Below are 12,032 nucleotides of genomic sequence, written 5' to 3'. Positions count from 1 at the left end.
TTGATGGGGACAGCTTTTTCCATGCTGCCAGGTGGAAGGCACACCAGCTGTGTTTAGATCTTTTTTTTTTTTTTTTTTTTGGCTTTTGTCCTTTTAGGGCCATACCTGTGGCACATAGAGGTTCCCAGGCTAGGGGTCTAATCGGAGCTGTAGCTGCCAGCCTACACCATGGCCACAGCAACACGGGATTCAAGCCACGTCTGTGACCTACACCACAGCTCACGGCAATGCTGGATCCTTAACCCACTGAGCGAGGCCAGGGATCGAACCGGCAACCTCATGGTTCCTAGTTGGGTTTGTTAACCACTGTCCATGACAGGAACTCCTATTTTTTATCTTTTTAGGGCCACACCTGCAGCATATGGAGGTTTGCAGGCTAGGGGTTGAATCAGAGCTATAGCCGCTGGCCTACACCACAGCCACAGCAACGCAAGATCTGAGCCGCATCTGCGACCTACGCCACAGCTCATGGGACTGCTGGATCCTTAACCCACTGATGGAGGTCAGGGATTGAATCTGCGTCCTCATGGATATTAGTCATATTTGTTTCTGCTGAGCCACAACAGGAACTCCTCCACAAATTTCTGTATCTTTTTTCCCCTATTTTTTGGCTGTCCCACAGCCTACGGAGTTCCCAAGCCAGGGATCAGATCTGAGCTGGAGTTGTAGCAACACCAGATCCTTTAACCCACTTGCAGGGCTGGGGATCAAACCTGTGTCCTAGTTTAGACACTGCGGATCCCACTGCCACAGTGGGAACTCCTGGGCCTGATCTTAAAGTGAGCCTCGGGTCCTCAATGCTGGTCCATTAGCAGAGCTAATTCTGCTGAACTTAAGACTAGTAGGTGCTGGTTGAGACTCTGGGGACACCCATCTAAAAAGCTCCTCACTCTAACAATTGCCTCACATGGAAGTGACCTTAGCCTTGAGGTCCTTTTATAAAGTAACCAGTTGTTTGGAGCTCCCGTTGTGGCTTAGTGGGTTAAGCACCTGACTAGTATCTATGAGGATGCGGGTTCAGTCCCTGGCCTTGCTCAGTGGATTAAGGATCCAGTGTTGTTGCCATGAGCTTGGGCATAGGTCGCAGATGCAGCTCATAATGCTGGGAGGGGCCTCGTGCTATTTCTAAGGACCTGAGATTTCTTTCTTCTTTCAAATATCAGGTGAACAGATCCCCACCCAGAGGGACAGTAGTGGAACTACCTGTTGACCCCCAATGTCCCTTTCCCCAGCTTCTGTAGCACAGGAACTTCTGATATTTGTCAAGGAAATGGTGGGCCAGAATAAAAACTACATTTCCCAGCCCCCTTTGCCACTACAAGTGGCCACAAGACAGAATTCTGGCCAATGAAAGAGGAATAAGCTTAGTTATATATACATATTCCTTAAAAACAAAGGGGATCCCCTCTCTCTCTCCCCTCCCCCTGCACCTGGAGCTGATGAGGTGGGAATCATGAGGAAGAGGTGGGACAGGAGAGCAACATGACACATGGAGATGGAGCCTATCCTCTGACATGGAGGGGTCACCCTATCAGCTCTCGGTGATTACATGAGACTTCACATGAGTAAGAAATAAACTTCCATCTTGTTTAAGCCACTGTTATTTTGGGCTTCTCTGTCATAAGAGCATGACATTACATGAACTAATAAAGACAAAGAAGACCCTCATGGGCCTCCAACTACCAGCCAAGGGATCAAACCTCCCCAGCCCAGCCTCCTGTTTCACTCCCACCAACCCAGCGGTCCCCAGCCCCTCCTATAATCCAGTCCTCCAAACACTTCCTAGGTTTTCAGCAAATTTAATACACGGGTCTCAAAAGTCAATGGCAAGGGTAAAGCGAATAACATAAAAACAGGGTCAGAAGAGGGGGCTGTGGGCACACACAGGGAATAGCGAGGCGAGTTAGTTGGAGCAGGGGGATGCCCTTCCTTGGGTGTCACATCTCATCCAAACCGTAGTCCTCCTCGGGAAAGTCCCCCACTGTCACAACCGATGGTTTGACGAAGGCGCCGTACTTGGCCTGGCATTCAAAGTAGCGCTTCCCATTCACACTGCAGGAGGGCATGATGGGGGAGGCAGCGTCACAGGGCGCCTACTCCAGATGCTGGTGTGGGCTGCTCCCCCCAGACTACATGCATGCACTTACACATAAACGCACACATACGCACACGCAGACCCTGAGTGGGCATCTTTACCTGCCATCGTTCTTCCCTAGCGGCTCATCATAGCGGACGCCGATCCAGTAGCCAGGCTTGAAATCTGTGAGTCCTGCCCAAGGGAGAAATCCCAGTGAAACCTTTTTTTTGGGTCTTTTTGTCTTTTATGGCCGCACCTGCAGCATATAGAGGTTCCCAGGCTAGGGGTCCATAGGGAGCTGTAGCCACTGGCCTACGCCACAGCCACAGCAACGCAGGATCTGAGCCTCGACCTACACCACAGCTCAGGGCAACGCCGGATCGTTAACCCACTGAGCAAGGTCAGGGATCAAACCCCTGTCTGCATGGATGCTAGTTGGGTTTGTTAATCGCAGAGCCACGATGGGAACTCCTGGTCTCCCTGTTCTTACCCTATTCTCTTTTCACTCCACACTCCCAGCCAAAGGGGGCTGTGTACAAATCAAAGGAAAGAGCACCACAGCCTTGCCCCAAATTTCTCAAAGGCTGCCCATCTTACTCAGCATAAACTCCACACTGCTTATAGCCAAATGATTTCTGACAAGGGCACCAAGACAGTTCAATGGGGAAAGAAGTCTTTTCAAAAAACCATGCTGGGACAACTAGATATCCAGATGGAAGGAGATGCAACTGGACTCTTAGCTCACACCATATGGAAAAAATAGCTCAAAACGGGTCAAAGACCTAAATGTAAGATGTAACACTATAAAACTCTTAGAAGAAAATACAGGAACAGTGGTTTCTCGTTGTGGCTCAGTGGTTAATGAATCTGACTAGGAACCATGAGGTTACGGGTTCGATTTCCTGGCCTCGCTCAGTGGGTTAAGGATCTGGTGTTGCCGTGAGCTGTGGTGCAGGTCGCAAATGCGGCTCGGATTTGATGTTGTTATGGCTCTGGCATAGGCTGGCGGCCACAGCTCCAATTCGACCCCTAGCCTGGGAACCTCCACATGCCCCGGGAGTGGCCCTAGAAAAGGCAAAAAGACAAAAAAAAACCCCAAAAAACAACAAAAAAAAGAAAATACAGGAACAAATCTTGGTGACCTTGTATTAGGCATTGATTTCTTCCCTTTTTTTAGGGCCACACCTATGGCACATGTAAGTCAAATTGGAGCTGCAGCAGCCAGCTTATGCCACAGCCACAGCAACGCCAGATCCCAGCTGCATCTGCTACCTATGCTGCAGCTTACAGCAATGCTAGATCCTCAACCCACTGGGTGGTGCCAGGGATCAAACCTACGTCCTTATGAATACTAGTTGGGTTCTTTACCCGCTGAGCCACCACAGGAACTCCTTGGCACTGGTTGCATAGATATAATACCAAGCACAGATGCAAGAAAAGAAAAAAACAGATAAATTGGATTTCATGAAAATTAAAAATTTTTGTGCTTCAAAGGACACTATCAAGAAAGTAAAAAGATGAAACAATCCACAGAATGGGAGAACATATTTGCAAATCATGTATTTGATAAAGAAGGTGTATCTAGGAGTTTCCGTCATGGTGCAGTAGAAATGAATCTGACTAGGAACCACGTGGTTGCAGGTTCGATCCCTGGCCTCACTCAGTGGGTTAAAGGATCTGGCGTTGCCATGAGCTGTGGTGTAGGTTGCAGACGCAGCTCAGATCCCACATTGCTGTGGCTGTGAGGTAGGCTGGCAGCTGCAGCTCCAATTGGACCCCTGGCCTAGGAACCTCCATATGCCATGGGTGTGGCCCTAAAAAGCAAAAAAAAAAAAAAAAAAAAAAAGATGTATCTAAAATATAGAAAGAACTCTTGCAGCTTGTCATGGGCTGAACTGCATCCCCCTAAATTCATATGTTGAAGCCCTAACCCCCAGTAGCTCTGAATGTAACTGAATTTGGAGACCGGCCTTTAAAGAGATAAGTTAAAATGAGGCCGTTAGGGTGGGACCTAGGATGACGGTCATTGTCATAAGTGGGAATCTGGACAGAGGCTCCAGGGATGTGCTTGCACACAGAGGAAGGGCCATGTGAGGACACACGGGTGGCCGTCTGCAAGCCAAGGAGAGAGGCTTCAGAAAAAACAAACCTGCCGAGGCCTTCATCTTGGACTCCCATCCTCCAGAACTATGAGAAATAAATTTCAGTGAGTTCCCATCGTGGCTCAGCGGAAACGAATCTGAATAGGAACCATAAGGATGCAGGTTCGATTCCTGGCTTCACTCAGTGGGTTAAGGATCCGGCATTGCCATGAGCTGTGGTGTAGGCTGCAGACAGGCTCAGATCATACTTTGCTGTGGCTGTGGTGTAGGCCAGCAGCTGTAGCTCTGATTTGACCCCTAGCCTGGGAACTTTTGTCTGCTGTGGGTGCGGCCCTAAAAAGAAAAAGAAAAAAAATTTCAGTTGTCTAAGCTACCCCATATGTGGTAATCTGTTAGAGCAGCCCTAATACACAACAACAAAAAGACAAACTACTCAAATGAAAAATGGGCAAAAGGCCTAAAGAGCCATTTCTCTAAAGAAGATATACAGATGGCGATTAAGCGCCTACAAAGAGGCTCAATATCATTAGCCATCCTAGAAATGCAAAGCCAAACCAGAATACTCCGCCACTTCACACCCATTAGAATGGCGTTAATCAAGGAGATAGATAATAGTAAGTATTAAGGAGGATGTGGAGAAATTGGAACCCGCACACATGGCTGGTGGGAATGTAAAATGGTGCAGCCACTGGTGGAAACAGTGTGGCAATTCCTCAAAAGGCTGGACACAGAGTTCCTGTGTGACTCAGCAATTTCATTCCTAGGTATAGAGAAGTGGAAATACAAAATCCTTGTCCACACAAAACCTTACACAAGAGTATACAAAGCAGGAATTCCCGTAGTGGTGCAGCGGAAATGAATCAGACTAGGAACCATGAGGTTGTGGGTTCGATCCCTGGCCTCGCTCAGTGGGTTAAGGATCCAGCATTGCCGTGAGCTGTGGTGTAGATAGCAGACGAGGCTCGGATCCAGTGTTGCTGTGGCTGTGGCGTAGGCCAGCAGCTACAGCTCTGATTCAACCCCTAGCCTGGGAACTCCATATGCCATGGGAGTGGCCCTAAAAAGACAAAAAAAAAACAAAAAAAAAAAAGATCATACAAAGCAGCAGTATTTGTGATCACCAAAAAGTAGAAAGGACCCCAAAGTCCTTCAACTGATGGATGAATAAATAAAAGGTGGTGTTGCATACAATGCAATACTGTTTAGTGATAAGGAGAAATGAAATATAGCTACATGCTACTACATGGACGGTCCTTGAAATTATGGTTCTAGTGAAAGAAGCCAGTCACGAAAAATCACATATTGTACGACTCCATTTACGTGAAACTTCCAGAATAAGCCAATCTATAAAGACAGAACATATGGAGTTCCTGTTGTGGCTCAGCGGTTAATGAACCCAACCAGCATCCATGAGGATGTGGGTTTGATCCCTGGCCTCACTCAGTGGGTTAAGGATCCGGCATTGCCATGAGCTGTGGTGTAGGTTGAAGAGGCAGCTTGGATCTGGTGTTGCTGTGGCTGTGGTGTAGGCTGGTGGCTGCAGCTCTGATTCGACCCCTAGCCTGGGAACCTCCATATACCACAGGTGCGACCCTAAAAAGACAGAAGACAAAAAAAATAATAAAAAAATTAAAAAATAAAGACAGAACATCGGTTAGTGGCCAAGTGCGTGGACTGGGGAACTGAGGTCTCAGAAATGGGGATTAGCTGCTAATGGTTACAGGGTTTCTTTATGGGGCGATGAAATGTAAAACTGGCTGTGGTGATGACTGCATAATTCTGTGAACATACTAAATAAAAACTACTGCGTCGGAGTTCCCTTGTAGTGCAGTGGGTTAAGGATCCAGTGTTGCCACGGCAGCAGCTCGGTCTGCTACTGAGACATAGATTTGATCCCTGGCCTGGGAACTTCCACATGCTGTGGACATGGCCAAAAACAAAAACAAAAATCAATGAACAGCACTCTTCAAATGGGTGAATTTTATGGTATAAAAATTTTATCTCAATAAAGCTGTTATTAAAAAAACAAACCAAACACTGCTCTCTCCTGCCTCCAAGGCCCAGCACAGTCCAGCCTTGCCCTGACCTGGACCTCACTTCTTAGCTCTCCCCTCATTCACTCCCTGAGAGCCTTGCTGACTTCCTTTCTGTGCCTCAAAGGGGCCAAGCTCGTTTCTGCTTGAAGGATGAGGCTTTCTATGAGAAAATGGCCTTTGCACTCACTACTCTCTCTGGCTGGAATGCTCTTCCCCTGGCCTTTTTTTGTCTTTTTAGGGCCACCCCTGGGCATATGGAGGTTCCCAGGCTAGGGGTCAAACTGGAGCTGGAGCTGCCGGCCTACACCACAGCCACAGCAACACCAGATCTGAGCTGCCTCTTTGATCTACACCACAGCTCATGGCAGTGCCGGATCCTTAACCCACTGAGCGGGGTCAGGGACTGAACCCATGTCTTCATGGACACTAGTCAGGTTTGTTTCACTGAGTCACGATGGGAACTTGCCCCCCAACCCCACCTTTTAACCTTCACTTATCCTTCAGATAGTCCTTCCCCCAGGAAGCCCTCCTGGGTTACTCTTCAGGTGTGGGGGAAGATGGTCTGGTACTTCCTCTCAGCTCACACAGCCCCGGAAGCTTCCCTCATCCCTGCCCCGATCACCTCAGCCTGTGCTTTCCTCATCGCAGCCCTAATAATACTGCCCGTTTCCCCCATCTTGGCTCTGCCCACCGTGCCCCAGGCTTTCACCTCAGTACTGATCACTCGGCCTCTACTTCCTCCATCCCAGCCTAAGTCACTCGGCCTCTGCTTCCCACTTGTCTGCTGCGCACACACTGGGCTGTCCTGGTCAGTCCCTGGGTCCATCTCCCCTACTGGACTGAGATCTCCTTGAGGGCTGGGTCCCCAGCACGGCTCACCTTTGGGCGGGGCACTAAGCCTCCGTGGGCCACGTACCTACATACATGACGGTGCCCCGGCGAGGGGGCTGCCCAGGCGCCCGCACCTCACAGCGGCTGCCCACGGGGATGGCACTGGCCTGGGCCTCCTCCTCGATGAGGCGCTGGGAGCTCTCAGCCTCTCGCTGCGCCCGCTCCTCTTCATTGTATCGGCCGAGCTTGTTGCGCTTCAGGAAGGAGCGGACTGAGTCTGTGGGTGGAGTGGGGTGGGGAGGGGGTCAGACATGGTCTCCTGGGTGGGGGGGGCCTCGTCACAATCCAGAATGTAAAGGGAAGATGCGCACCTCCAGTCTTTCAGGTTACTCCTTCCCATGTCCCTCGGTGTCACACTTGCCTCCTGCCAGCCCCTGAAACCCTTCTCCCCTTCCCCATGACACATTCCCGTCTGTCCCCACACACGTATACCGACTGCCTCGCTGTCCAGTCTGTTCCACATATTCTACATGGCTCTGCCCCTTACACCACGCTCCCAGTGTGACCCTGACCAGCCCCTCATGCCTGACCCCCCCACCCTAGACCTTCCTCTCACACCCCCTCCACTTTGCCATGGCCCTGCCTGCCTGCCCACAGCCCCTCACACCCCACGCTGGTCCACCCCGGAAGGCTCTCCTGTGACCCATCTGTCCCCAACCTCACCCCACTCCCTCATTCCCCCATGCCCACCTGTCCCCACCACCTACTTCCCCTCAATACCCCTGTCTATCTCATCTGTCCCCACACACCCCCAACTCCCTCTGCCTCCCACTGGCCCCTGGGCACCCCGTACTTTGCCTCTGGTCGTAGGCTTCTTGTGAGATCTTGTACTTCTCCACCTTGGACATGTCCTCGTACTCCCCAAGGCGGGCACCGCTGTGGTCAATGACCTGCCGTGAGGGGAGGGGTCAGTGGGGATCAGGGCCTGCGCAGGGAGGCCTGGGACGCTGAGGGGGTGAGCGTGGCTGCGTCCTGGAGCCTTCCATGGATTCAAGTCTCTCGTGTCTCAGAAAAATCACATTCCTCCACCATCACCTTCACCCCCGCCTTCTCCTCTCCCCAGAGCCCAGTGGAAGGGGTGACAGCAGGGGCCTTCGATGGCCGTCTCCCCTTCCACACTCCATCCAAGCCCTGGAGGCTGCATCTGCCTCCAGCAACCCCCACGTACTGGCATCACATCACTGATGGCCCCAGGACACGGAACTGAAGGACAGAGCCCGGGCCTTGCTTATGAGCCTCCTGGGCAGTGCGTCTATCCCTTCTGGGCCTCTGGGACCCTCCTAAGCTGACCCCAACTTCTAGATCCTGAAGCGTCTCTTCCGGTACTGCCCCCAACATTCATTTACTCTTGGCCTACTGAGCTCCTCCCAGGGGCCCAGCTGCGCCCAGTGCTGGGTACTAGGGACACGGTGCCGGAGTGGATCATGCCCTTCTGCATGGAGAGCTCATTCTGCTGAGAGGTCGACCAGAAACAAATCTGCAGCGATGTGTGTTAATTGTAATTACTATTATTTTTTTTTGGGGGGGTGCCCCATGGCATAGGGAGTTCCTGGGCCAGAGATCAGATCCAACTTACCCCGTAGTTGTAGCAACACCCTATCTTTGACCCACTGAGCTGGGCTGGGGATCAAACCTGCGTCCCAGCTCCAGAGACGCCGCTGATCCCCTTTTGCCAGTGGGGACTCTAGGGATGTGTACTGAACCCTACAGGATGACAGAGTTCTATGCAGAAAGATACCATGAAGAGGCTTCTGGAAGACGGGGATGCCTGAGACAAGGCCTGAAGGAACAACAGGCACAAGGTCCCGGATGGAGAAATATCTTTAGCCCCTTTGAGGAATGGCAGGGCCCGTGTGGCAGAAGTGAGCCAGGGGGATGGCAGGGGAGACACAAGAGATCATTGGAGACTTTGGCTTTTTCCCAGAATGAGATGCTCAGCCAGAAGCCTCTGATCTGACTTGGGGGTTCATATGTTCCCTCAGCCAAGTGTAGGAGGGAGATGGAGGGGCACAGGGATGGGAGCAGAGAGACCAGAGATGAAGCTGGAGGCTGGGCCTGGGTGGGGGCGGAGGGGGAGAATAGTGTGGATTCTGCATAGATTTTCTAGGTGGAGCCCTTAGGGTCTGAGGACAGATCAGATTGGGGTGGGAGGGAGAGAGGTCAGGAACACCTGAGGTGTCTGGCCTGAGCCACTGCACTAACATGGCAAAACAGAAACGGCCAAGGAGCACTCAGAATTTCTACTCTATTAGGTATTTTTGTAAGTTTGAAGTTACTGGCATTCGCTATTGTGAGGAATTTGAGGGATATTTATATACAGAACAAATACAAATTCTCCAGAGGCTCCACCTCTGAGAAACCCGCCTTGTGTGGCATCAGAAGTCAGCGAGCGGGGTGTCCATAGCTGAAACCATGCGTGTGGAACCCTCCCATTTGAGGATGCCACCGCCCAGCCTGACCCACCAGCACCCCTATGTCAACTGCCCAGGTCAGGCCAGAGGCAGTCATGGGCTCTTCACAGTCCTGACCAATTCCTATCATGGTCCACGACCCACTGCCCCAACTGGACTCTAGAGACAACCTCCTCCTTGCTCTCCCCACCCCTCTGTCCTCCACAGTCTGTTCCCTACATGTAGTCAGCGGGAGTCTGTGAACTCTGAGTGAGACCAGGACCCGCCTGGCTCCGAGTCCTCCCTTGGCTCCCACTTCCTTCCACAATAGAGGAGGTCACTCTTCAGCCCCTAGACCCACTGTGCTCCCTCCCACCTCGGAGTGTTTGCACAGGCTGTGCCCTCCTCCTGGAGCATCCTTTCCCTTCCTTCAGTTAACCTTCCTATTCTTCAGGTCTCTGCTCAAGTAGCACTTCCTCCAGGAAGTCCTCCTGGATCTCTGATGGGTCAGGCTCCCCAGTAAGGGTGTCCAAGCTCTGTGATCGCTTCCTTCATGGCCCTCATCTCACTGACTCTTCACATCTGTTCCTGTGACTATTCAGCTAACATCTACCTCACACACTGGAGAGAGCTAAAACAGAGACCTTCTCAGACTGGATTTACAGCCCTACCCCTGGTATAACACACATGCTCAGTAAACAGTTATGAATAAATGAAAGAGATAAACGAGAACTGGTACTCTGGGTACACTGACTTCTGGAGCCAGGCCGACTGAGGTAAAAATTCTAGCTAGAGTTTCTCCTCAGGAAAGTAACTTCCATCCTGAAGCTAAGTTTCAGGCTAAGCTAAGCTAAGAATTAATTATACCATTTTCCATGTCTTATTTACTGGATTCAATTCATCATTCAACAATGATTCACTGAGCATCCTTTCTGTACCAGGCACTGTTCCAGGTGCTGGAGGAAAATCCGCAGTATGGCACAGGGTGATCAGTGCAAAGGACAAAAACCAAATAAAGTGGGAAAGGAAAGGGAAGAGGTTTAAATTTTAAACTGAGGCAACAAAGCTCTCACACTTGGAAGGTGACATTTAAGTAAAGACTGGAAGGAAGGAGTTAGCCATGTGGGCACAGAAATAAGAACCGTTCGGGCACAGGGAACAGCACATGCAAAGTGCACCAGGGATGCTTGGATGTCTGAGGAGTTTTTGGGGGGAACACTGAGGACAGAGAGGATGATGTGAGCAGATGCATACAGAGGTCCTGCTTCCGGCTTCTCCCAACATGTGAGCCTCATGACTCACTCTGACCCCCCCTCACACTCTGTTCCCTCTGCCTGGCCTGCCCCTCCCACTCTCCTCTTAGGTTGCCCTTTCCTCATCCTTCAGGTCTCAGCTCAGGCATCCCTCCCTTCAGGAGGCCCCTTCTGATACCCCCAGGTGGAGTCAGGCACCTCTTCTGGCTGCCTCCAGTCCCCTGGGGTTTTCTCAGCCCAGTCCAGACCACTCTTGACTGCCAGTGTCTGGTGATGGGTCTGTCTCTCTCCCTGATGGACTGGGAGCTCCACGCGGTTAGGGCCTATTTTAGTTATCACATATAGCAAACCACAGCAAGCATCTGTTGAATAAGTAAATGAACAGAAGGGAGGGATCCCAGGTAGGGAGGCCTCACATGGATGCGACAGCCGTCATCTACAGGGTATGAGCCCAGCAGGGCATCCTCCTGATCCAGCTTGACATAGAACTTGTCGTCAGGTCCATACAGTTCCAATTCCATGCAGGAAGCAGGGCTGCCCACAACCAGCTGTAGTTTATCCTGTGGGAGGACAAATGGGGAGGCGGAGAAGAGGTGGAAGGTTGTCAGGGGCCCTGTCCTCTATCCTGAGGCTCTGCCCTTTGTGTCCATAACCAACACTCCTTCCCACCATATAGAAATACTCACATGGTATTATCCCTGGTTACCCCTGGCCCCACCCCCTCGGGCCCTGATCCTGAAACCTGTGACTTTCCCAGGCCCCGCGACCATCCTCTGTAAACTCAGGTTCCCTATGAACCCGCCCCGCTGAGGTTCATTCCCCAGCCTCTGCAACCTCGGTTTATCTCGGGCTTCCTCCCGGCACTGGGGAAGACCCTCCAGGTCTTCTTGGCCCCGCCCCTCCGAGCCCCGCCCCCAAGGCCACACCTTGAACTCTGCTACGGTGAGGCTGCGACTATACCGCTTCTGGGAGCGGAAGCTGTTGAGAGAGCTGCTGATGAAAACGGTCACCGTGGGCGCCGACAACCCCGTCACCTCCATCTCGCCGCGCCCTGAGGGGGCCCGCAGCCCGTTCAGCCGCCTAACACACGCTCCGCAGTCGCCGCCGCTTCTGGGATATCAGTCCCTCCCCCTGCTCTGCGACCTGGCCAATCCACGCTCTCCCGCCAGGAGGGTCGGCCAATCGCCGCATCTCTTCGCCGCCGCCAGGAGGAGGATTCTCCCTAGTCTTGGGCCCAGCCAATCCTGAAAGGTCTTCCACCCGGTACAGTTCTTCCAATAGGG

General features: G+C 51.8%; 1 protein-coding gene across 1 annotated transcript; it reads right to left on the bottom strand.

Annotated features, from left to right (window-relative positions):
• Positions 1,783–11,868, bottom strand: TBCB (tubulin folding cofactor B). Its single transcript, NM_001205403.1, has 6 exons — positions 11,676–11,868; positions 11,166–11,309; positions 7,900–7,996; positions 7,132–7,323; positions 2,197–2,269; positions 1,783–2,052 (listed from the first exon to the last, which is right to left on the bottom strand). Exons 1-6 carry the CDS (start codon positions 11,787–11,789, stop codon positions 1,938–1,940), a joined length of 735 nt encoding a protein of 244 aa, NP_001192332.1. The 5' UTR covers positions 11,790–11,868; the 3' UTR covers positions 1,783–1,937.

Source organism: Sus scrofa, chromosome 6, assembly GCF_000003025.6.
Source record: "Sus scrofa isolate TJ Tabasco breed Duroc chromosome 6, Sscrofa11.1, whole genome shotgun sequence".
NCBI classification, from domain to species: domain Eukaryota; kingdom Metazoa; phylum Chordata; class Mammalia; order Artiodactyla; family Suidae; genus Sus; species Sus scrofa.
The sequence above is the reverse complement of the archived record's forward strand: the minus strand, read 5'-3'. Positions and strand labels throughout refer to the sequence as shown.

Coding starts and splice junctions, on each gene's coding strand:
- TBCB (NM_001205403.1), bottom strand. CDS start 11,789: ATGGAGGTGACGGGGTTGTCGGCGCCCACGGTGACCGTTTTCATCAGC. Junction 2,270..7,131: donor GGGCACCGTCATGTATGTAG/GTACGTGGCCCA, acceptor TCCCTTGGGCAG/GACTCACAGATTTCAAGCCT. Junction 2,053..2,196: donor CTAGGGAAGAACGATGGCAG/GTAAAGATGCCC, acceptor GCCCTCCTGCAG/TGTGAATGGGAAGCGCTACT.